The sequence below is a fragment of the Ctenopharyngodon idella genome, chromosome 16 (assembly GCF_019924925.1).
Source record: "Ctenopharyngodon idella isolate HZGC_01 chromosome 16, HZGC01, whole genome shotgun sequence".
In the NCBI taxonomy this organism is placed as follows: domain Eukaryota; kingdom Metazoa; phylum Chordata; class Actinopteri; order Cypriniformes; family Xenocyprididae; genus Ctenopharyngodon; species Ctenopharyngodon idella.
Window position 1 is genome coordinate 30480185 of NC_067235.1, and position 27375 is coordinate 30507559.

Consider the following 27375-nt stretch of genomic DNA (forward strand, 5'->3'; position numbering starts at 1 on the left):
AAATTTTAATTCTGAAGTGAACTAATTCTTTAAGAATGTAAATAGTGTCAATTTTGAAATGCTTTCAGCCAGAGCATTCAATGCGACTTGACACTTTTTAGGCGTCTCGAAACATCTTAATATCTTTCATTAATACTGTATATATCATCTCGCTTCATTCAACTCCAGTTACGCAGTGAAAGATAAATCTTATCAGCCTGACTTTTCTTTCTCTGTTTCTCCCTGTTTTCTCTCTCCTGGTCTTTAAGGCTGCAAGGGTGAGAGGGGAGAAGAGTTGTTCTTGTTTTATCGCACATCTGTTGTAATGTCCACTCTATCTATGTGTGTGTGTGTGTTTCTTGGAAAGCAGTCTAGAAAGGGTCCCTCTTTCTTTGTCTAGGAGAAAGGGCCCGAAAGGCTGCTCCAGGACGAACGGTGCCTTCGGCCGGAAACTGACCATGTACAGACGTATTATTCTGTTTCTCACATTCTGTAATAATGTAATGTTTATTCTCATTGGACAGTTGTTACAGTTGCTACACCACCCCCTGAACATGGATAAAAGCCAAGTATAGAAGTAAAAGTTGAGAAGGTTTTGTGAACGGATTGGCTTCATGTTCATGACTCTTTTCCCATAGGCCTATGTCATTCAATGAGTGAAAAAGACAAACTGAGAATGAGGCACAGGAAAAATAAAAATAATCTTACACGCAGACACAGAAAATGTGCAATATGCAGTTCATAAATCTCCCTCTTTCTCCCTCCCTCCCTTAGCGACAGCACTCCCCTCTTATCTTGTCTTCTTTAGCGTCACAGGAGCATGGCGAAGGAGCGTCCTTGTGCCCTAAGCTCGGAAGAGAGAGAGAGAGAGAGAGAGAGAGTGAGTGAGCGAGAGAGTGTGAGGCAGAGGGAGGGGAGATGCGGCGTCAGTCAGCTGCAGTAGGCAGAGGACAGCGGCAGCAGTGAGCAGCAGTGCCGGTAACTGTGGCTGCCGTTCTCTATTGTTCAGCCAAAGCTTTCTGCTTTTCACTCCAGCCAACCAGAGGAGCAGAAGACGAGGAGATCCGCCACATGCACTGTTCCTTCGGGGAACACTAACTGAAGAGGCACGCAAACTCTTTCAGTCTGTGCGACTGAAGTTCTTTCTCTGCTCTCATTGGGGTTTCTCTTCCTCCCGACCAAGTGGATTTTACCCGATTCAGGGGAGCCATGGGACTTGGGGTTAGGGGTGCAAGGACAGCGTTCCTGTGTTTACGGAGGTTATTTTTACTGCTCTGTGGAATCTGGACCGTTTGCTCCCAAACGACAGGAGACGGGAAGTCGCTGTACTTCTGGGAAACAGGTATATGGCTATTTCCATAAGTACCTTGATGGATATCAATTGGGATATGAAGGTTCCAGGCGTCCTCTGTCTGTACAAAGTTGCATTGTAATTTATTTATTATCTGGTGTGATGAAAAAGGACAAGTAGAGGTCTTCACTCTGACTTCAAAACAGCTCTGCAAAGAATGTTTGAATTATTTCTCATCATCCTAATTTCTGATTCTCAAAGTCTGCACAGTAGAGAATGTGTCCCCGTTTCCGCGCAGTAGGCTGTCTCCATTTTCCCAGGCTGATTGTTCGATTTCTTGTGCTAGATAACAGCCATATCATTATTATAATGAAATCTGACAATATAATGGAAGGAGCTCCGAGGTACAAGTAATGGAAGTTATTTGACTTTTGATTGCGAATTTGGCCGTTTCACGGTCACCTCACTGTAAAAAAAGAATTGTTGGTTTAACTTAAAAAAGTAAGTTACCTGGTTGCCTTACAATTTTGAGTTTATTGAAATTAAAAATTTGAGTTAATACAATGAAGGCGATTGGTTTAATCAACAGAAACTCAAAATATTATGTTATCTGAACCACATTAATTATTTGAAGTTAATTTGACAAAAGAAAAAAAGTTGATAGTAAATCATGAAAATATTTTTTACAGTGCTCTTCTGTTCACAAAACCATCTGTTATAGTAAAAAAAAAAGTCTAAAATATAATATTATATATTTAATTATATATTATGAGTATTTATGAATATATTAAATATTATATATACCTTTTTGTTTTAAATTTTAAATTTAATAATGTGCTTTAATTATATTTTAAATAAAGGAAAAAAACTCATTTAAATAATACCATAATATTTTTACATTGTGATATTACATGACAATAAAACACAATCTCTCCCCCCCCCATAATTCTCATTACTGTAATGCAAAAACAATATCATTACTGTTATGCAAAAAAAAAAAAAAAAAAAAAAATCAATCACATTTTCATTACTGTAATACAATAATGAAAATCATTCTATCGGGACAGTGTTTTGTTTCAAATAAAAAATATATACAGTATGCATTAATTTCAGTACAATAAATACAGTCATGATTACATTTTTGTAATTTAAATCGTATTTTTTGTAGTACAGTAATGAGAATCAGTAATCCCATAAAAAGTTCATATACTTTCATTACAGTTCGTACAAAACATTCAAATCAAATCTTCATTTACCTAGTATCTGATCAGCACAAGTCTAAATGGGCAGTTTGGATTTTCCTATTGGCCAGAGCGACGTCCCGAGTCAATGTGCAGTTGTCACTATGTTAGTGAATTTTTAAAGAGGATGTAACAACGTAAGGAGATTAAAGGAGCTGCTGGGATTTATACTGTGAAAACATCCCTAGTATATGCGTGCAGAGAAGCGGAGCGGCAGGCAAACTTAACCTACATATCTCTCTCCTGTAGGTCACAGTAATTACAGATCATTGGCTCATTTCATTGAAAAACATCTGGTGGAAATGTTGAGAGTCTATCTTGGATGGGCAGATGCATGATAGTAGCATATCTGTGCCGTGTGACGGTGATATCGCTCGGGTGTGATAATGTTATTGCGCTTTCTAGAGCGCTCAAGGGGAGGGAAATTTAGTTTTGATGTATGATGTACTGTATGCATAATGAATCTGACCGTAGAAGAGCTCGGGCTTCAACCTGTGGGGAATTGGCTCACATCTCTGCTGTTTATTGGCTTCACAGAAGAGCAATAAATCTGCTGTCTAGGGCTGATATCCCCCATGATGGAGATGTTCATATAACAGGCCTGGAAACACGAGTGCTCTAGAAGCGAATAAAGCAGCGTGCCTCGAAATGATGGTTAAAACCTACACGCTTTTCTTTAAGTGATTCTTAATGGCTGTGTTTTTCTTGTTGCAATCGATACCGCTGGCATACTTGGTGCTTTTATTTCTAATAAGCAGGCTGGATTAAATGGCACGCTGGTCTCTGTACATTTCACTCCCTGTTTGCCATCTAAACGCGGGTTTGATGTTCAAATATCCCTAGAAAAGACCGGAGCAATTTTGTCCTTATCTCCCCGTGCCTCAGCCTCCAATTAGAGGAAGTCTTTTCTTATTTTATCGATATACAGTATTGTGGTGCTGACCCCCACTGCTCCAGATCTCAGCTGCAGCTCCCATGTGTTTCAAACCAGGCTAATATTGACTCGGCTAATATTGATTATTAATTAATGAGGGTATTTACTGGCCTAAATTGACTGTTTGGGTTACAGCAACCTTGACTTGTATTCTTGGTTAAATAGTGAGTAGCATAAGAAATTAGGAGGAATAACGCATCATTCGATTTGTAGAGGGATTATTTTTCGAGTTCTGGATGTCAATGTGTTGTTACTAATGCAAGAAACCATGAGAGGCTGTCAATTACTGTGATTTTTCCGCAAACAAGGAGAAATTTTAGGCATGAAGTAGGGAGAACTGGATTATTGTTTTCATGAAACTGTGCTAGCATAGAATTTGACATCACAGGTATGTGAATTTGAAAAGCAGCTCATCCAATCAGAATTCAGAGTCTGAATTATCTTTTACTATCTTGAATAGTTTTTGTAGTTTGTTTAGGATGAAGAAATAATGCCAAGTTTTTACTCAGAGACATAATAAGTGTCACAGTCTTGTTTCCCTTAGTTCCTGTTTCCCTGCTCTGTTTAGTTTTGGTTTCCTTGGTTTCTGATTATGTCCTTTGTTTCTATAGTTAATTGAAATCAGTTGATTCTTATTTAGCTCCTTGATATCCCCTGTATATATACTCCCTATTCAGTTTAGTCTTTTGTTGGTTATTGTCTATGCGTAATGTGTTCTAACAATCTCCTGGATTTATAATAAAAAACTGTAGTATTCCTTGTTCGTGCATGTTGCTAACTACACCAACTTACAATAAGGTGACAGTCTAGTTGTTAAAAAATTAATGCAAGAAGTTAATCTCTCTCGCTCTCTCTCTCTCTTTTCTCTCTCTCTCTCTCTCTCTCAAGTGCATTAATAACTGTATCAAAGGTATTATTCTGCTATCAATGGCTCAAGCCTATGTTACTAATTCTGAAATGACATTTTGGAATTATCAACGGAGGCTTGGGATGAGATGCATAAGAAATTAGTCCCAGGACACAAGAGTATTTTTTTAGGACAAAAACCTGAAAATTTCTTGAAATACAACATTGGAACAGTTTTTTGAGGTGTGGTAACCGTAGTATAAGCGGAATAATTGATGATGGGCCGTTGAATTCTTAAAAAATAATGCACACCCGAGGTGTAACTCCGCTTCGCATCGTGGCCGCATTACCACCTCGGGTGTGCATTATTTTCTAAGAATTCAACAGCCCGTCGTCAATTATTCCTTACCTATATACCCATATATATAGGGATACTCCACCCAAACATGAAAATCTGTCGTTTCAAATCTGTATGCATTTACTTTCTTCTGTGGAGCACAAAAGAAGGTATTTTAAAGAATGTTGGTAACCAAACAACATTTCCCATTAACTTGTATCGACAAAAACACTGAGACTTCTCAGAATATACAGTTTTGAATCAACCTGAGTGTAAAAATGTCAGTATTTTCCTTTTTGGGTCAACTATCCCTTTAAAGGGACACCTTGATACCAGTGAAGAAGATCTACTCTTTCTGTTAGAAAAGCAGCACTTTCCTTTACTTGCTGAAGGCATTGCTCACAGCTCTAGCCATGTTTTCCCATGTGATTCCAAAAGATCCAAAGTGCACATTAGGACACGCATTACGTGGCCAAACTTAGAGACCACATACAGTGTATTCTGCTTAAAAGCAGCAACGTTCTCCTGGTTTCGTAATGAATCCTTGAGCATAATACCCATGTTCTATGAGTCATAAGTAACATCTAAGCTATGCTATTATGAAATGATTGGTACTCTTTTACATAAAGAAGGTGGCATTCGCTGGTGTTTTAATTTTTTTATTTTATTTTTTTTTTTTTGGCAAGTTTACATATTTAATGTTTAATATTATATAATATTTTGCTTGTACTGGTTCATGTTTATTTATGACATGGTATAGGCTAACATATTGGCTATACTCACAACCAATAGGAATGGTTAATGGCTGAACTCTTGTGTGTGGCCCAGCAGGGTTTATCCACTCTTAGAGCAGAGATTACCCAGATTACGCAGGATTCTCCTTTTGTCTCTTGATCACACAATCCCTCGAGAACAAAGTTGTGCTGTCAGAGCTACTCACACTTCACACCACGTTGCCTCTATAATAAGGCTTGTTAATGAAGCAGGAGCATGCAGGTTGCATTCTGTTAAGAGCTTCACTCCTCCAAACACACACACCCACATTGGCTCATTGTACATGCTTTACGTCTGGTATGTCCACATAGACTTTGTGGTTTTCCAAATGCTTTGAAGTTTATCGAGTTCAGACTAAGGGCATGGGATCAAAGGTCACTTATATTCCAAATAATTGCTGTTTTAAGAGGTTTTGTAGGTGTTTGAAGATTCCTCATCTCAAAATATGAGGCTTTATTGAAAGTGGAGTGTGTGTTAAAGACAGAAGTGTTATTTCAAGAAAATTAAATGGGGGGAAAAAATGTAGGTGACTTAATTGTCACCTTCATTCTGAGAGGCAGATAAGGGAATGTGCCGGGTGAAATTTCGAACTCATTTCAGGGAATGCATTTTAATGTCACCCCGAGTGACCCTGATTTTCATACGGACCTACAGGCAAGCGAACTCTCCTACTATAATTGGTTAAAAAATACTCCAGACCCCTGTTAAAGGGCTTCAAATTTAGGACGTGCATACAAACGAGGCCAGTTTTCTATGAATATGTTATTCTCACGGAATGTTTAATGGCATTTCAACAGTTTGGAAAATACATTTCCCTTGTGTGATTGATTTTTATTTCTGCTTATTTTGAAGCACCTAAATTTGGCTCTAATTTAAAAAAGCTGCAGTCCTAATTGCACTGCGCATTAAGAGTGTGAACTCCCCAGAAGCAGTTTGATCATTCTCATATTCACTAAATGGAGCGCATCCTATTCTCTGCACGCTTTAACCACTGAATTATAGCACATATTCCTTTGGGATGAAATGTGACCCTGGATGCATGATCTTAAGTGCTGCAGATGTACAGTGGGTATAAAACTAAAGCGTTTTCATTATGTTTATTACATAATTTCCACTCGCTGTCACATTTTACTTTCTTCACCGATTACTCATAGATTCCCACAGGGAATAATGAGTAAGATTCTGTGATATTTGTGCAAGTCTCATAAAACTGTAAGCTCTTTGTGGCCATGTGATGATGATGTGTTCTATACATTCAGAATAGTCACTGTACACTGGTTAAATGGAGACATCAACACTTAGGCCCCGTTTACACTAGTGTGGTTTTGTTTTAAAACGCATAACTTTTACTACGGTTACACCTGTCGTTTACACTACTCCACGGTTTTCGACCCTCGAAAATGGAGACTTTTGAAAATGCTGCAGAGCCCGTTTTAGTTTGAAAACGCTGGGGTTGTGTTTCAGTGTAAACGGACCAAAATGGAGACTTTCGAAAATGATGGCGTGGCTGCCCACGTTCGCTCTGTGTATCCTTTTGGTCGTGTAGTGTAGACAGAGGTCGTTTCTAAAACGCAGTGGAAACGCTAGTGTAGACGAGGATCGTTTTCATTTTAAAACGCTGTTTTAAAACGAAAATGCACTAGTGTAAACAGGGCCTTAGGAGCTGAAATTTTAAAAATGTAACACTTTGAGCTCTGTTGAGCAGATTCGTAAACACCTCTGATTGGCCATTGTGTTTACATGCTCAACAGATATGTCTGTGATTGGCTACAATAATCAATGCACGGGAGCGTTTGAAAGCACACAGAAGTGTTTGAATTTGAAAGCGATTTGAAAGCGGGACCGTTTGAAAGCAGGCAGCGGATCGGTCCACTGATAGACATCTGCTTTCAAGCACTCCCGTGTGTGTCTGTGTAAGCGTTCGGTGAAGAGCGTCATTGATGTCTATTTACAACATGTTTTTGAAGCTTTGATCATTGTAGCCAATCACAGACATATCTGTTGAGCACCTGAACACAATGGCCAATCAGAGGTGTTTACGAATCTGCTCAACAGTGCTCAAAGCGTCACATTTTTAAAATTTCAGTAGTAGTACTGACTTTGTAGCGAAGTCGGTACTTTTGACAACACTACTAAGAAAATGAAATTTCAATTTGAAATAATTATATTTCTTTTGGAAAAAACAGCAAATATTAGAAATAAGCAAGCAATATTAACAGTCATATTTTTTAACTAAAACAGTTGTAAAATGTCAGATGGGGACTGCATCTAAGTTTTGAGTTTTAATACTGTCAAATTAGTAATACATTAGTGTCATGATCTTTAGGAAACTTAATGACAAATAAAGAGCATGTTAAAATAAATGTGATATTCATGACATTACTTAATTTTATATTACATGTTTAAAAAACGTAAACCTATTGCGAATATTTTATGTATCATTCAGACCAAATTCCAGTATTAAAAAACAACAGCATTTTTGTAAAACCCAAACATCAACGCTGGTAGAGCATGAACAGACCAGCCTTTCGAGGAATATTGCTTTTTAATCCCTCTATTTCATCAAAGGAAGAGCTACACCTTGCCTTGTTTGTTACATTATAGTGAAGGCATGCAGTTGTTACATAATCCAGATCTTTTTTGCCTCAAAAGGTCAGTGAATGTGTTACAGAATAATAGTTTCTTTAAAAAAAATCTGTGTTTTATGAAATAGGTCGCCCTTTATTGGACGTACATTGGTGGTCTCGGTCCTGCTGGGAAAATGGTGTTTGTTTAATCTAAATGGCAGGGCTTATGCTAAGACCAAAGCATCTCTAATATGGCGCTGTTGTGTGGATTAAAGATTATTCTAGATCCATAAAGTTTATTTAGTGTGGCATAAGAGGATTAGTCCTTTACACCATGTTCCACAATGTCTTCGTGCCGACCACATATGATTATTACTTTACAAAGCATCTTGCATGAAAAACCCATAAGGATCCTTTTGGAGAAAATGGTTTGAGAAGAATTATAAGAAAGAAAGTCTAAAACTGAGATTTATTCTGCACAAAGCTTTATAGAGTAAATCTGATAGTTGTATGGATGTGTATGGCTAGTAAGCTGCCTATATAGGCGGCATTTTAAAGTGCTCCTATTATTTGCTTTTTCGGATAATACCTTTAATACCTGTGTAGCTGTTTGTGAATGTAAAAGGTCTGCAAAGTTTCAAATATCAAAGTGCACGATAAATGGAGTTATTGTCTTCCAAAAGAAAGAACCAATTCTGAACTGTCTGAAATGAGTCATCAGTAATTGTCTTACTTCCTGCATGTCTACTTATTAGAATTTTGTGTTGTTAGCTTACATTTATGCATTTAGCAGATGGTTTTATCCAAAAGAGGAATGAAAAAAGCAATTAATCAAATAGCCAACAACTAGGGGTGGGCAATATACTGGTAGACACGATTAACTGGTAGAAATTTGTCAACCGATAGAGATTTTGATATCGGTTACGCTCATGTGACATTGCTGCGTTCAGCATTCACACGAGCTTATCAGCATGCGTTTTTAAGCATTGCGGTTTAAAAACAACAGTTGAAGCACAGTAAGCAGTGAATGACAACTCATTTCGCTACTATGTGTGCGCATTGTCAGAGAGATGGTTTCTGAGCGCTGTCTGAGAAACACGCGCACATGATGTCGCTGCTATAGAGCGTGCAAGTACTGAACTGAGTTCTTTTTGCCACCTAATTGAACTTGAAAGGTTAAATACACATACTTATTTGTCAAAGTGACCATGTCTTTGCAAGTAAACACACTCATTTATGTCTTAAGTGAACGTAAACAGTTGAAAAAGAAAATGCATGTGTATGTTGGATCCGTGCAGTCGGTCTTATAGTGACAGCAGCCGTCGTCTGTGTCATTAATGTGAATCAAACAACAAAAAAGAGAAAATCTCTCAGTGCTCTTGACTGAATCACTTTTGTAACTTTAATAAGAATAAATATTTAATTTACACAGAGAAGACTATGCAGTATTTTTTATACATTTGATTACTTTATACAATTTATGTAGTATTTCTTATTTCTAATTTCTCTTAAGTTTTTCAAGTAGGTCTATTTCATTTGTTTTCTTTCTATTGTAGTTTGTTTTCCAATATGCTTGTAATTAGTTTCTTTGTTCTTTCTTTTTCACTGTACTTGTCTTTGGTAAGGTTGAGAGTTTTTTTTTTTTTTTTTTAAGTAGGCTATTAGTTTTTTGTGATATTCAAAATGTTGACAGGAATTATGAAATTTCAAAATATCAAAATGTTTATATCATAAAAATCTTATTTAAAGCAAAACTATATTGTGATATACAGCATATTGTTATCGTGAAATAAAATTACTCATATCGTGATATAACATTTTGGTCATATCGCCCACCCCTACCAACAATATTCATAATATACAATGCCATGTTTGCATATTACCAATATTTAGCAACTTTATAACACCAAACTTTATTAAAATCAATTGTGAGTCAATTCTGTTGTGTGCTTTACATGATGAAAATATATATATTAGATATATTAGATATACTGTGCTTTGTATACTTAAGGCTGAACAGAATGACCTCAAATCTTTTCAGGCGTCTCTTCAGCAAGAGGATGAAAATATTAATACTCTGACAATACCAACTGAAAGAGGTCAGCTAACTTCACATCCCTGCTGTGGATGTCTTTCTGAACCCTCTAGAGCAGAATGAAAGAGACCGGCGGTGTTCACCTAGAGAAAACAGGCCCTGAGCACCTCAACAATACACATTCGAGAGGTCTTCTTTCATCTTTGTGAAGCAACACTCAGAGAATTGAATGAAATGGACTCTGTGTTTGTAAGTGCAGTGACATTTAGTTGGCCGATAGCCATTGTTCCTGTGGATAATTGAGCAAAGAATGTAAAGCTGTGAATTCTCCTGCAGTTTGGAAAACTCTGGTGTTGGAAATTCATAAAATACAATAATGCTTTATATTCATGAATGATTCCCTGACAACAATGTGTTACGGTTTCCACAAAAACATGAAGCAGCACAACTGTTTTCAACATTGATAATAATAAGAAATGTTTTTTGAGCAGCAAATCAGCATTAGGATTTCTGAAGGATCATGTGACACTGAAGACTGAAGTAATGATGCCAAAAATTCAGCTTTTTCATCACAAGAATAAATTATATTTTAAAATATATTACAATAGAAAACAATTATTTAAAATTGTTATAATATTTCACAATATTACTGTTTTAACTGTATTTCTGATCAAAGAAATAAAGCCTTGGTGAGCACAATAATCCTACCAAACCCAAACTTTTGAATGGTAGTGTACTATGTCTTTGCTTTCTTCCTCTGGGTTAGCTAATGGTTAGGGTTAGGTACAGGGTTTGGATTATTGGGTTGTATTGTTCCAGGAGCTGATTTGATGTGATTTCACATAAAGTGCTTTGTGCCCAGATTGCTTCAGTAAACACACTCGGCAGAACTTTCCCCCAAATGTGTTCAGTTTGTCTCTCACTACAGATAATCATGTTTGACAGGCTCTTGGATGTGAGAGAACAGGCAGGTGGTCAGGCCATCTCCTTTACCCTTCTGAGCTTTTCTAGTCTTTGGTGTACAATATCAAACCATCCATTCATTCATATTTTACAGAGGAACATTTTATTGCTCAGAGGTTGCTCTTTCAGAGACTTAAAGGGTTGGTTCACCCAAAAATGAAATTTCTGTCATTAATTACTCACCCTCATGTCGTCCCAAACCCGTAAGACCTTTGTTTGTCTTCGGAACACAAATGAAGATATTTTTGATGAAATCCGAGGGTATCTGATCTGATCCACACATAGGCAGCAACGACATTGAACATTTTGAGGTCCAGAAAGGCGCTAAAGCCATTGTTAAAACCGTCGACGTGACTACAGTGGTTCAATCTTAATATTATGAAGCGACGAGAATACTTTTTGTGCAAAAAAAACAAAAAAACAAAACAAAAATAACGACTTTATTCAACAAATTCGTCTGACCCCTGTCATACTGCTACGCTATTTTCATTGTTTCGCTCAGTGTTGGATGGTTTTGTTTTGTTTTGTTTTGTTTTGTTTTTTTGCACAAAAAGTATTCTCGTCACTTCATAACATTAAGGTTGAACCACTGAAGTCACATCAGTGGTTTTAATGATGTCTTTAGTACCTTTCTGGACCTCAAAATGTGCAATGACGTTGCTGCCTATGTGTGGATCAGAAACCCTCAGATTTCATCAAAAATATCTTCATTTGTGTTCAGAAGATGAACGAAGGTCTTACAGGTTTGGGACGACATGAGGGTGAGTACTTAATGACAGACATTTCATTTTTGGGTGAACTATCCCTTTAATGGAGTTAATTTGTGTTTCATTTAAATGAGATATATATATATATATATATAAATAAAAAATTATTCAGTGCCGATAGCCCCGACATTGCACTTTGGGTGACCCGAGTTTGAGTCCCGACTCGTAGACCTTTTCCGATCCCGTACCCCCCTCTCTTTCCCACCTCGCTTCCTGTCCACTCTATACTATCCTACCACAATAAAGGCAAAAATCACCAAAAATAAATCTTTAAAAAAAGTAAAGAAAGAAGTCTCTTATATGCTCACAAATGCTGCATTTATCTGATCAAATATACAGTAAAACATTAAAGGGTTAGTTCACCCAAACATGAAATTTCTGTCATTAATTACTCACCCTCATGTCGTTCCAAACCCGTAAGACATTTGTTTATCTTCAGAACACAAATTAAGATATTTTTGATGAAATTAGAGTTTTTTTTTTTTATCCCTCATAGACAGCAATTGAACCTGGAAGCGCTGAACGTAATCAGCGTAAGAGAATGACAGAAGGGAAGATATTGTTGAACAAAGTCGTTATTTTTGTTTTGTTTTTGCGCACAAAACATATTCTTATCGCTTCGTAAGATTAAGGTTGAACCACTGTAGTCACGTTGACTATTTTAACGATGTCTTTAGTACCTTTCTGGACTTTGAAAGTGGTGGTTAAATTGCTGTCTATGGACAAGTCATATACCTCAAGGATTTCATCAAAAATATCTTAATTTGTGTTCAGATGATGAATGAAGTTCTTACAGGTTTGGAACGACATGAGGCTGAGTAATTAATTACAGAATGTCCATTTTTAGGTGAACTGTCCCTTTAACCAAACTTTTATGAGCTTTTTTTTTAGGTTTCTCAGCAAGAAAGTCTTGATTCTTAAACATCTCCACTTAATCTTTTGACTGTGTATTTGAGACTATTGTAAACAGATCTCATTTGTGAATTTCCTGTTGGAATTCATTTGTGATTTTTCACATGGATTCCTTTTTTTTCTCCTTTCCAATTTTTGTACCATTGTGTAAAACTTGATTTTTACAGTATCTTTTCTCTCCATCCTTCTCTCCTCTCTGATGTGGGTGTTGTTTGTAGTGCCAGTTCTCACTGTGGCAGCACCTCCACATTTACACCCAGGCACTGACGCCTTCGGATCCTTTATAAAGGCTCAGCGGGATGAGCTTCATCTCTGTCGCACCTCCCATTACAGTTCACTTCATCTACTGACACGATTCCAATAATAATATGTCTTTCATCTTCTCTAATTACTCAACTTCATTACTCGATACCTGCCTCCCTGCTTACAGTTCCACAAGCACCAGAGGAGTGCGCTGACTTTGTGCTGATGAGCTATTGATATTTTCGAGTGCAGTGGGTTGTGGGCTATTATCTATGTGACCCATATGTGTGGGCATATGCTTCATATTCTAGCTTCCAAGAATGAAAATTCTGTCATTATTTACTCACTCATTATGTCATTCCAAACCCATATGCTGTTATGTTTTTCCTTGGAACATAAAAGGAAAATTTTCATGCAGCTCTTTTTCAGACAATGACGCTTCATAGCGATTCAAGTCTGTAACACTCCAAAATGGAATACAAAACAACATTAAAGAACCTTAAAACTTGTGTGCAGTATTGTGAGGGGTTCCCAGACTTTTTGTGAGTTGAGCCCCTTTGACATAAATTTTTACTTATTGTCACATCCGTTTCTGTGTCTTGTGTTCTGTGGGACTTTTATGTTGAAGTTTTTCTCAGTTCCTATTGTTTCAGTGTTCACTTCCTGTGTTTGGTTCCTGTTTTGCCTTGTACCTTGTTTGTCACCATAGTTACCCTCATTAGCTTCCATTACATCAAATCACCTACATCTGTCCCTCGTCAGTCCATTGTTAACCTGTCTATTTAACCTCTGTGCTTCAGTTGTTGTTTGTCGGTCATTACTCCTGTATGTGTGTTCTTGATGTTGTGCTCCTACCGGCTCTCTTTGAATTACTCATGTTCTGGGATTATTTTGTGTTTGTTTTCTTTAATAAATGGTTGTGCTTGCATTTGGATTCTCACTTTGATTCATCCTTATGCGCCCGTGACACTTATGTTCTAAGTAAATATATTTCCTTTTATTTTGATATCAGTTAATGGTCACATGACATGCAAACAAAATATTTCATCCTTTTTTAGTCAGGTTTTTTTTATTTGTTTTTACTTTATTTATTTTAATTGTACATTGTATGATTTAGTAATTTGTTTTTCATCAACTCACGAACCCCAGTTTGGGAAACCCTGTTAGATTTGATATGATTAGATAAGTTTATTGTCATTCCAGTCATATAGAGTGGAACAAAATGCCATTTCACTAAGTGTGCAGTGCAATTTACAATAACTGGTATACTGTTATACAATATTGTATTATTATACAATAACTTACTTTAGTTGGGGACTTTTATTTTGAATATAGCTTGAGCTCTCAGGTATTTTGGACAGGTGAAAGTTCAGGGGTAAGAGATCAAATAATTATGGACCGTAGTGTTGTTTCTTGTTTTGAAAATCACCCACTTCCACTTTTTAATTTACTCTGTAGATGGATTAAAATTGAATATTAAAGTAAAAAAAAAAAAAAAAATCACGTCTTCTGAAGACGATTAGTGAGGAAAATATGATTTGTTAATTGTTCTTTGTTTTAAAGTAGGGATTCCCAAACTTTTTTGTCAACCGAAACCTTTTGACCTAAAATAATTATTTAAGGTACTGTACGTCTGAGATTTTAAGTTAACATATTACAAATTCTCTGATGTTGGATAATGGTCACACGACATACAAGTAAACAAATAAAATATTTCTGTCAAAAGTACTGACTAAAATTTTAAAAATGTGACGATACCAGTAGGATTCTTAAACACTTCTGATTGGCCATTGTGTTCACGTGCTCAACAGATATGTCTGTGATTGGCTACAATCAACGCTTCAAAAATTGTTGTAAATGTTTGACGCTCTTCACCGAACGCTTACACAGATACACATGGGAGGATTTGAAAGCAGGCGTCTATCAGCGGGAATATTAGGGATCCGCTAATAGACGCCTGCTTTCAAACTCGCCCATGTGTATCTGTGTAAGCGCTCAATGAAGAGCATCAAAGATGTCTATTTACAACATGTTTTTGTAATATAGTGGTCTTCACTGGGGTTCAACGGGTTGAAGGTCCAAATGTCAGTTTCAGTGCAGCTTCAAAGAGCTCTACACGATCCCAGACGAGGAATAAGGGTCTTTTCTAGCGAAACGATCGGTCATTTTCTAAAAAAAATGAAAACCTGTTGTACCCCAGTAAAGTCCACTATATGGAGAAAAATCCTGGAATGTTTTCCTCAAAATCCTTAATTTCTTTTCGACTGAAGAAAGAAAGACATAAACTTCTTGGATGACATGGTGGGGGTGAGTAAATTATCAGCAAATTTTAATTCTGAAGTGAACTAATCCTTTAACCCAACAATAAGTAAATCCACTTCACCAGCTAATTACTGTTCGACAGCCATGCCATAGAAATATTGGTGAGCTGGATACTTTGCCCCATCACACTGTCCCTCACCTTCCCACCAGTTCATTCCCTCTCTGTCTAATCATCTTGAAGATGATACAGGATTTGAGTGTGAATTTCTCCTCTGTCAGAGTATTATTCCATGCAACTGGCGTCGTTCCACTGTGGTGCCCACGCGCTCCTCTCCCACTCAGTTCACGTCGAGATCTCTGTGCAGTCGGGCTCCTATGAAGACTGTGTTTTGCAGTGAGGGGATTGGATTACATCGTTGTCACAGCTGTCAGTCATGGCACGAGCCCTCTGTGCCATGCTGACAACTGCAGCCATAGCAACCACGCCGTGACGACGGTCTTATATTAAGCATAGCATCGTTTTGAGCTTCTTTCTTCTGGTACCCTGCATCTGCTTTCTTTGAGTGTGTTTCCACAGTGTATCCTGACACGAGCTTCTGTTAAACTGAGAGTGTCACACAGTTTCCTTATGTGGAGGAAGCACATTGTTATTATGGGCGGCATGACTAAAATCTTGTGTGAGTCACTGTAACAGTATATATCACAACAGAGTTGTTTTATATCTATAGCACTTTCTGGTGATATACAAATCATTCCACAGCAGAGTATGTGGTGCTATAGCAACAGCAAAGTCATGGGTTTGATTCTCAAAGAATGCATGGATTAATTAAGTTTATGAATTGAATACAATGAAAGTGTGAAAATGAAAGGTGTTTAATCAAATTTAATAATTTTCCCTTTTTATTTGGAACTTGATGGATGTAAACCAAAAGATATTACTAAAAGGTCACACTTTAGATTAGGATCCAATTCTCACTATTAATTAACTATTAACTTCAACTTTTGTTTCAATATTCTCCTAATTACTGCTTATTAAAAGTTAGTAAGATAGTTGTTGTAGCATTTAAGTTTAGGTATAGGGTAGGATTGTGGGATGTAGAATATGATCATGCAGAATAAGGCATTAATATCTGCTTTATAAGTACTAATAATTAGCCAATATCCTAGTAATAATATGCATGCTAATAAGCAACTAGTTAATAGTGAGAATTGGACCTTAAACTAAAGTGTTACAGATTAAATACATTTAAAAATAGATTCACTTTATGAATATATTGTATATGTATATATAATGTATATATTCATAATGTGATATTATATAATATAAAACATAAATTCTGAATTTTATATTGCTTTGCAGATATCGTCCAAAAGTTGAATGTTTTTGAAAGAAGTCTCTTCTGCTCACCAAGTAATGTAATGAAAGTAATGTGTTATGTTATTTTTGCGATACTTTTTCTCATCTGGGCTGGGCTGTTTGTTTGTTTTACACCACCAAAAAAGTTCTATTTTTGGCAAATGTAAAGGCCCTTTCACACCAAAAGTGAAATGAATAAGCCTCAGGCTGAAGGAAATGTAAATTCACTCCTGTACAGTAGAGGGCGCAGCTCAAACAAACAATTCTTTCGGCTGTGCTGCCATTCTGGATTACAGAAGAGAAGAAGTAAATGTATGTTCACATTTAGCCTGAGTTCCATTCGGAAGGGCTCATCCCTATGCCCTAATCCCTTCAAAAGGTTTACCCTCCGGAGTGAGAGCTTCGAAGGGATGAAGGGTGTAAGGGTCAAAAAAACTATTTTTTTTTTGGAACGCACTTCTGCGTCATCTTAACGAGACAATCAAGGAGGCGCCGCCTTCGCACATTTTGTACGCTGGTTGACCCCCCAGAAAACAGGCTCTGAACGATGAGTAGATTGTGCAAGCTGCGCCTTTTGTTTAACATTAGTTTAATTTTTTAACTATTTATTTTTTGGTTAATCGCACCAAGGTCTTTTATGTTAAATATATTGTATATTGTGTCTATGTATTTGAATGGACTGATAAAGGTAGCTGTAAAGTTTTTTTGTTGAAGTACAATGTCGTTTTGACCATAATAATGTACCAAATCTAAATATTACAGTAATATAGAAAAATACTATACATACATTTATAGGTAAAATCGCCTCCTGTACCCATCCTGTGACGCAAAACAACTTCCCTATGCGGGCCCGAAGTGTCCATCAGTTGTACCCTTCAAAATCCTTCATTCCGAAGGGCCCTTTGAAGTGGCCAGTTTTAAGCACTTCAGTTTGGAACGACCCTTCAATATGGCGGCCATGATTGTTTTCACTCTGAAGTGCCCTTCTGAGGGCAATATATCCCGTTTGGAACGCACTGTTAGTCTAGAACTAGTCTAGAATAACCATCATGTTTACACAGCACACACAACCTCTAGACACTTACTCCCGATTTCTCGCAACATGTGGACAGGAGAGGTGTCAGTCAATAAATGGTAACTTGCGTTACTTATTTGAAGTAACTCAGATATTTTGTTGTAAATTTAAAAGTAATGCGTTACTTTACTAGTTACTTGAAAAAAGTAATCTGATTACATAACTCGCGTTACCTGTAATGCGTTACCACCAACACTGTTTCTTACATGCATGATAATATAAATGAATAGCTGTGCAAACTTTGGCATTAAGGTTACAGGGAAATCTACCTGTCTGACACATTTCTACCACTGATTGTACTGTACCAAACCGGCCATCCGTACTGCACTAGTGCATCCTGACACAAGCTCTTGTTAAACTGAGCCTGTTAAAGTTTCCTTACAGTACATGGAGGAATCACATTGTTATGCTGAAAACAATGTGGCTGCTGTTCTCGTTCGCTCCAGGCCTCTCCGTTTTTCCCTGACAACATGCTGTAGCTCATACATGAAACCACATGGCTCTATGTGTTTTTTTTTTTTAATGCGTGGAGTATTTGCAGTAGTGGAGCCATGTGCCTGAGTGTGAGAGAGTGTGTATGCTTGTACTGTATGTAGGTCAGTACGATCTCTGATAAACCTCGGCATCACTCGCCTTGTGCTATCTCTGCTGGCCAGTGTAACTTGTGGAAAAAAGGCTATGCATTGACAGTTTTTGAATGATTAATATCATTAAAGCTTTGAATTTGCCATCATGTGACTGCCGTGGAGTGTGTGGGTGTGTATTGCCATGGCTCCGAGAACCTAGGCAGCTGGTATTTACATGATCACAGATTGGCCAGCAGAGACCATGTGGAGGGACAAGACAGGAGTGAATTTTTTTATTTTTATTTCAATCCGTCCATTCAGCTTGAGCTTGCTGTCAGACCGCAATCACGCGTGAAGAAAAGTTTGTCTATAAAGTTTTATGGGACTATGACGCATATTTGAAGACTTTGTTGGCTTTGTTGTAAATGCCAACAATTTGGCTTTGTTAAAATATAGCAGCCTCTAGTACCTGACATTGACAAATTAGATACACTACTGTTCAAATGAGACATTTTGTTTTTGAAGGAAATTAATGCATTTATTCAGCCGGGATGCATTAAATTGATCAAAAGTGACAGTAAAGACATTTATAATGTTACAAAAGATTTCTATTTTATATAAATACTGTTATTTTGAACTTTATGTTCATCAAAGAACCCTGAAAAAAAAATGTATGATGATTTTCACAAAAATATTGAGCAGCTCAACTGTTTTCAACATTGATGATAATAATAATAAATGTGCAGCTATAATCAGCAAATTAATGATTTCTGAAGGATCATGTGACTCTGAAGACTGGAGTAAATTCACAGGAATAAATTACATTTAAAAAAAAAATTCTATTATAATATTTCAGAGTATTACAGTTTTTACTGTATTTTTGAGCACAAGAGACTTCTTTCTTTCAAAAACATTTTTATAATCTGACCCAAATCTTTATAGTTAAATTTATAGGCTACAGTATTTTATTTTTATTTTATTTTATTTTATTTTATTTTATTTTATTTTATTTTATTTTATTTTATTTTATTTTATTTTATTTTATTTTATTTTATTTTATTTTATTTTATTTTATTTTATTTTATTTTATTTTGGAAGCCTCTGTAAAAATTACAGAAGTTTGAAAAAATATACATTATTTATTACAATACACAAGCAATGTCTTAAATGCCTGTATAATTTATAATTAAATATGTACAATTATTGTATGGCCCAATGCATTTCTGTGATGGAAACTTTTTTCTGGAAACAATTTTAGCAGTTCCGTTGGTGTAAAGGCAAATTATATAAGCAAAATTTTCAAAATGTCATCAATTGCTCACATTACATGATGATCACTGAATCTACATCAGACCAAAAGAATAAAAAAGCTTTATGTTTTTCCAATTCACCTTGTTTTGACTAGAGGGTCCGTCAGTGTCTGATCTGGAGAAAACATTTGGAACAGGGGCGGCGGTTGAGTCCTTTTGATGCGCTTCCTGCTGTGGTGGTCTTTGAACACAAGCTCTTTGGATTTAAGTCTGCTGACCCGTCAGAGCCGAGGCCGCATCCACCAGTCCGTCTCGCTTTAGAGATAAACTCCACAAACTGTGTCTGAGCAATTCCAGTGACAGAATGGATGAGCTCCATCTCCTGCTGCAGATAAACTGTCCTGGCAATAGCTAATACTCCATAATCGTCTGCAGGATCTTCAGGCTTCAAATGGGTAGACATGTTTCACTTTCATTGTTTTAGTCTGGTAATTACACTCCAAGCTGTTACATATTTTCACAAAACATCTTTATCTGCAGCGTTTCTTTTAAAATTCCTCAGAAAAAAAAAAAACACAATTGGTATACACAGAGTATAAAGATAAAATGGATGTGGGTATTAGCACGGCTAACTTGTTCTTTGAAGAATTTGATGAGAAATATCATAATATGATCCTTGACTTTGTATATTTTAAGCAAAAGTCTTCGATTTATGTCTTCGAGAAGCAACTGAGGCATTCGTTTCATTTATGCTTTTCCTTTCTAATGTTTTTGCTTGTTCTTTCAAAGTCCAGAAGACTTAATAAGATTTTTAATTTGGTATTTAGACACAACTGAGACTATTTTAGGCATTTAGAAACAAATGAGACAATTATTGAGATAATTTGGTCTTGGGAGAATTTAATGAAAAATGTTAGAGCTCTTTAATCTTTGACTTTTGATTGCAGGATTGTATCTTGGCAAATCCAAGCAAAATTTGAGACAGTTTAAGGACAGTGACACAATATGAGTTTTCTTGAAAAGATTTGTCTTTTACCTGATTTGTGTCTTCCTACCCATCTCAGAGCCCCTCCTATTGCGATTACAGCTCTAATCCCACCAGGGTGGATTCAGCGAATACTCATTCAACCTTTAAGCGTGATTAAATGGGAAAAATGACGGAAAGGTCCAGATGTTGGGAGGGCTGTAGAGGAAGTGAGGTGTGTGTTTGTTGAGATAAATCCCTGTTTTTCCACCACTGAGCTTCATTGATTGCCTCTTTCTCTCTCTGCTTGCTCGATGTGCTGGGTCAGATTACCTTGTTTGATCACAGGCAACTCGCAGCATTCGAGTCCAGAATTTTTACGAGGCTCCTGGATTGAATTTAATCTGCGGGAAGTATCACAATCCCGTTGATTTATTTTAGGGCCGGTTTAGATTATTTAAAGTGTGTTGGGAACTGAGACTCGATACTTATTTTGAACCAGTATCATTTTATATATATAAAAAAGGAATTGTCTGTTAGAAAACCAATGTAGTCTGATTCATGAACAAATGACTCTAATGAGTCAAATCTTTTTTAATGAATCTGTCAAAAAGACTTACCTAATCATTTGGAGTGGTTCATGAGTCACACACTGAACCTTAAAGGGTTAGTTCACCCAAAAATGAATATTCTGTCATTAATTGCTCATTCCAAAACCGTAAGACCTTTGTTCATCTTCAGAACACAAATTAAGATATTTTTGATGAAATCTGAGGGTTTCTGAACCACACATAGACAGCAATGTCATTCCACCTTTCAAGGCCCAAAAAGGTACTAAAGACATTGTTAAAAGTTCATGTGACTACAGTGGTTCAAACTTAATGTTATGAAGTGACGAGAATACTTTCTGTGCCCAAAAACAAATTTCTTCTCTTCCCTGTCAGTCTTCTACGCAGTTGACATTGTAGACAGTGCAGAGCTTCCAGGTTGGGGAAGGTGGAGGGTTTCTGAAAGTGTGCTGCAAACAATAGGCAAGAATTTGAATGTTTAACAACAAGCTCAATGGCTGCCAATACATTGGGAACCAATCAGCTGTGCCCTGTAGAGAATGATGTCATTGCAAGCAGATTGGGTTAAGGACTTATGAGCCTGTGCCGTCTAGAGTTTCATGACAGAACAATCAAAGATGATTTCCATGCAGCCTAGCATGGATAAGAGCAGGGAGAGCAGCAATAACCCCCCTTAGGGTAAACACAACAGAACATAAATGTATTGCAGATATCATTAATGTTCAATAATTTAATGTACAACATAATTCGAGGAATTTGTCTGATTCAAAGGGGAAGCAGAAGGCCAAATCCTTACTGGACGAGAGGAGGAGCTTGGGATGGAGTAGGATAGTTAGCTCTTGAGCAACGTGATAGCTGCTGATAATACTGATGGACAATGGATGCTGTGATAGGCGTTGTATTCCTCTAGGTAGATTTGGATCAGCTGAAAGTCAGCTGATGCGAGCTTGACTGACATGACCTGCCAGAACTAACGCTACCCTTGATATTTCTTTTGAACTTTCTATTCATCAAAGAATCCTGAAAAAATATACGATAAATTGGTGGAAAGCATGGTGGAAAATTAGAGTCAAGCTAAAAATTAATCAGTCAGTTGTGTTTCTGAGCTCCTTCATTTACATGAACCGTTCAATAAAATGAATTGGACTTCCCAATGCAAAATATGAGAGCAAATAAGAGACATTTTATAAAAGCGTGGGATTATTGCCTCAGTTTTCTTGCAGAAGAGCTGCATGTGCAGTACAGTGTGCCGAATCACAATTTTTTTAAGCTTGTAGTATTTTTCTTTTTAGTGTAATTATCTTCTGCTCACTTCAGGGCATAAATAATTTACCAAACCAGTGATTCCATATGCAACAAACTGGCCTGTTATGTGCTCCAACTCTGTCTTTATTTTCATCATACATGTTTGCCCAGGCTCAGAGAGAAGAGCAATCACAGGGCAGGGGGAAAAAAGAGAAGTGTGATCATTCATCTTGCCCTCCTGCTAATAGAAAACGGCAGTCTTCATTGTGCCCCCGCCTGCTGTGATCAGAGCCCAGTGGCCGTGTCATCTCAGAGGAGGGTTGCGCTTCACTCTGGGCTCCAGGCGAGCCGCACACGTGTCTCTTTGGAGCTCAGGACATTTGACTTTAAAGCTAGGATGTCTGAAGAAAATGTGTGAGTGGTGTTGTGGGTAATTGCCAGAGCATTGCTATTCGGTCGCTAAAGTGTTTTGAGTGGTTTTTAGCAGGTTGCTATGCGGTTGCTAGGGTGTTTTGAACGATTATTAGGTGGCTGTTTTCTGCTAAAAAAAAAAAAAAAAAAAAAAAAAGGCCTACCTACAGTTTTTTGCCCATTTTATCATTTGACATTCAAAAAAACCCTGCAGTTAAAAAAATGTTGTTTAACTAAAATATAGTCAAAAGGGGTGGGACTCTACAAAGAAAAAAAAATTATATTGTAGCCACGAAATTAACAATACGTCAGCACGTTTTACTAATTATTTCCCTCGTTTTAAGTAAATCGTGTGCACGATATAATAATTTGCTCCCTCGTTTTACTAAATCTTGGCTAAAGTTAAACCAAAACGAGGGAACAAATTAGTTCAACATGGCCACAATTTACTAAAACAAGTCAACAAAATTCTGAATAAGGGTCAAAATAATGTTAAACATTTTATGGACCCTGTTGTATACCGCACATTTGTTGGTAAACTGCATATTTTTTCAAGATCCCGCCTTGCCTCTTGCACCTTTTTTCACTTTGAAATATATCAGATTATTAATATAGGTTGCTTACGGCATTTCATGTTGACTTTGTTGTACATAATCTGGAATATTCCTTCAATTTGTCACACCCACGTTGAACATGATCTGAGACAAGACAAGATGATGAATGGGACAAAATCTAATCCAATCTAATGACTGAAGCTCGTAGAATCAAAGGAAGTCAGGAGGAGGAGTTTGATGGTGCAGCCAAAATATAATGAAGATGCACAAGTGATTATGAGCCTCCTTCTGATGTAATAATCTCATTATCTAATGCAAGATTCGTTTTAGTGCAGCGAAGTGGAAAAACAAAGTGCTTTGTTTATGATCGTGTGAAACTTCTGTGCATGAGAAACATCCCTATACTGACCCTTTTCAAATGTAAATCATCAACTTGAAAGTTGCATATAAATCATTTGATGTGAACGAACACATTTGAAGGCGTGCATTTTATGAACCTGAGATCTCCCACAACATGTCTGTTCTCTCTTTTAAGTTGTTCCCTCGCAGCACTTGAAAGGCTGACGCGTCCATTAGTGTGTTTCAGCTACAGTGACTCGAGTTGTGCTCGATTTGAAGCGCTGCGTCAGTCTACCGTGAACACAGTCTGTTTTAGAGTTCCAGTATCTTTCTTTTCCTGGATATATTGTATTTTTTGGAGTATCAGTTTCAAAGCAGGATGTAACTATATGCATTTACCCTTTGACTTTGTCCTTACTGGATTACAATGGTCATTGAAAACCTTTCAGGATATTTTAACCCAGTAAGGATATGTTGACTTTATACATAATCATATTTACTGTGTGTGTGTGTGTGTGTGTATATGGGTCATTGACGAATAAGGTTTTTAAGTTTAAAAAAAAAAACATAATGGAGATATAATTATTTTTGAAATTTTATTAAGTGTTATCAATGAGATTATGTGGTTTTTATAATCAATTACTGTAACACTGTTTTTGTCATTTTTTACAAGATGGACGAAATTTTTCACCAAAAAAGTCATTCGGTTTAACTAAAATTTCAGTTTTACCGAATGACACTTTTGGTTATACCGAATGATGATATTTACAAAAAATGCTAACAGGGTGATATCTAGCTAGTTTTTAAACATTTTATATTTAGTACAAGTTTTTAAAATATTACAACATTTTCCATGTTTTATAACATTTGTACCGAATGACCTGATGTTTCGGGTGTATGAGCGAGTGAAAACATTAATTTTTCAAATACTTAAGAGAGAGTTAGTTACTTTGCTTCACGACCATGTGGTCCTTTGCAGGTGTCTGAATGATGTCACATCCTGTCACATGCATGACTTCATCCTGTCACCGCATGACTTGATCCAAAATGGTCCCTTTATATTGGTTACTCCGAATGACATCAATGAAATTAATTTTTCCGGACATTCTTTCTCATAATAAAGCAATGACTTCGACACATAATTTTAATGCCATTTTGCACAATGTTGATATATGATGCTATAAATGCCAGAAAAAAAAAAAAATACATTTATTACATTTTTAGATATTTTAATCACAAATGAAATGGCTGTATTTGCCTTTGGAAGATTAAACCGAATGACTTTTTGACACTTCAAAATCTTTAAAATACCTTTTATATGTAGCAAAATATAATTAAAACCTTTTGGATTTGATAAAAGAGATCTAGTTGTACTACCTTACATAAGTTGGATGTCATATCTTTGTTTTTTATTATTATTAAGGCCATTAGACAATAAATTGACCCGTCACATGGTTGCCCCCCCCCCCCCCCCCCCCCCCCCCCCACCATATATATATATATATATATACACACATTGTGACTACAATTTCTATAGCATAATACTATAACTGAATGTCATGCCTTTTTCAAAAGTGCATATAATTAAATAGGTGCCACTGAATCAATTTGTATATAATTACAAGTGCATTCCCCCCCGCAAATGTTAAATGTCCCGAAATGTAGTTCTTCCAGGCCGAGCAACCAATCAGAATTAGCATTAGGTGGTCAGATGATCATAAACGTATATTTCCAGCTCTATCCACCTTATTTTTCACATAAGAGCCGGTGGGCACACCATGATTTCGCCAAGTAAGACATGTTCCTGGATCAGCATATTTTGTTGATCCTGGAACAACATCCCTGTCTGAAAATGTAGTCCTATCCCTATCCCTAAACCTAACCCCACCCATAACTTATCCCTAAAATCAGAGGGAAATGATAGGTGAATAACACTGTTGTAGAAGCACCTAACCCTGCTTGTTGACATAAATTGTGAACTTGTCCCTCAAATCTGATTGGAATGTTGTTCCAGGTTCAACAAAGATGTTGATCCTGGAACATGTTGTACTTGTTCAGCCATTTGTAAATTGAATGTGTCTGTCTTCCGGTGTCATCTGCTTCCAGTTATTTTAAGCTGTACATAAAAGCTTGTTATGCTGCTTGATATTGCAAACTGGTATTTCTTACCATATTATTTATTGTCGTAATTATAACCACACTGGTTTGTAGCATAAATAGATTTACTGCACTTTGTTATTCTTAGTTATTTCCCTATAGAAAGTCTTGCACATTCACAGAAGATATAGCTTACTTCCATCTTGAAAAATAAGGAGGATACATAGGAGACAAATGAATAGGTTTGTGCGTTAACTGAAAGCGCTCTGCGAGCGTCTGTCAGCGTTTCTGATCAGCCCTTCAGTCCCATTAGAAGAGAGGAGGTGAGGACAGGGCTAAAGACACTCCAGATCTCCACCTTGCTGTCTTAACACCAGACGCTCCCCAGAGAGGCTATTTTTATCTGCTCTGCTTATCACAGGCCTGTCATGCACTTCAATCTAATTTCTACTGAGCTCCCCAAAGATAAAAGAAACGTGCGTGTGGGGATTTTTTTGAGCATGACGCTTGTCTTAATTTAGCTCAGATCACCAGATGCGCTGCGTTCGAAGTTCGCAGTTTCATTTGACACATAAACACGTTCTGGATTTAAATTAGCGGGAGCATTTAACATTTCATTCCTGCAAGGAACAAGCTGTATTTCATGGCATTTTTTGGTGTTTTCTTTTATTATTTCTTGGTGAGCGTGAGCATAAACAAATCAATGTTCGTTTATGCTCACGCTCTTCTAAGCTTAAGTGATTGATTTTTTTTTTAATCTAGTTGATCTAGATGTGAGGGTGGTAAATCTGTTTCAAACAAGCTTAAAGTCAACATGAAATAAAAACTGACCCTTAGTATGGACTTTCAAAATGTTTCATTTTTATTTCTCGTTTTAATGATAAATTGTTTTAAACTCTTGAGTTCTATGAAATAATGAGTCAATAAAAGGATGTTAAAAATTGTGACTGATATTACTTGCAATTGCATTCGTCACACCAGGAATGGAAAGTTACATAGAGCGCATTGCATTGTGGGATACAGTATGTGACTCATATCTTGGCTAATGTAGTAGATCATCCATTCTGTGCATATAGAAAATTTGCATTCTATGCACAATGTGCATACTGCAGAAATAGTAGAGCAGTATAGTAGAAACATTTACTTTATGAATGCATGTTTCTTGTCTTATTATACATGATTTATTAGTGCACTTTATTTGAAAAGAAAAAAATAAGCTTAATTCTTGTATTTAATGCCCACTTTTTTATGATCCAGTCATTTTTTTTTTTGATAAATAAAATCAATAATTAAATACTTTATTTCTTTTGAATGTTCTACTTTATTCATAAATACAACATATTACAGGAGTTAAACAACATGTTGTCTTTAAACCTTCTGTCCTCTTTATGTATCTAAACATTGTTTGCACTTTCTGCCATAGTTTTACTCGTCATCCCAGAACTCATGAGCTATAGAAACGGCAGCTCTCAATTATGAATTATTCACCCATTGTGTTCAGTTTCAGTGTTTGACATGAATTTATTGCACCATGGTCCTCTGTGTCTCCTGTTACTGATGCTGTTCAGAATAACAAACTCTGTGCAGGTTGGTGGTTGGTTTATTTCTTCCCACAATGTGAGAGATTACGCATAGTTCTCATACTTTTCTTGCAATATGCACTTTGTACAGAATGCAATTTATCTGTTTGCAGGGAATATGACCTACTACAAATACAAAAAGGTTCAATATATAACTGAGCACACTGGATTCCCACAATGCATTGCTATATACTGTGCATTGCCTTCTTTGAAAATA

General features: G+C 36.6%; 1 protein-coding gene across 4 annotated transcripts in view; it reads left to right on the top strand.

The window, feature by feature from the left end:
• Window positions 1–889: 889 nt before the first annotated feature.
• Window positions 890–27375, top strand: part of LOC127497179 (thrombospondin type-1 domain-containing protein 7A) — a 139365-nt gene continuing 112879 nt past the window's right edge. For 2 of the 4 annotated variants that reach the window (XR_007925471.1, XR_007925472.1), the window contains exon 1: window positions 890–1321. Coding sequence is in view for 2 of the 4 variants with exons in the window: in XM_051865478.1 (XP_051721438.1) it covers window positions 1189–1321 (133 nt within the window). In the remaining 2 variants the exon portion in view is untranslated. The remainder of the gene's footprint in view (window positions 1322–27375) is intronic. The other 2 variants (XM_051865478.1, XM_051865479.1) reach the window with 1 other exon arrangement.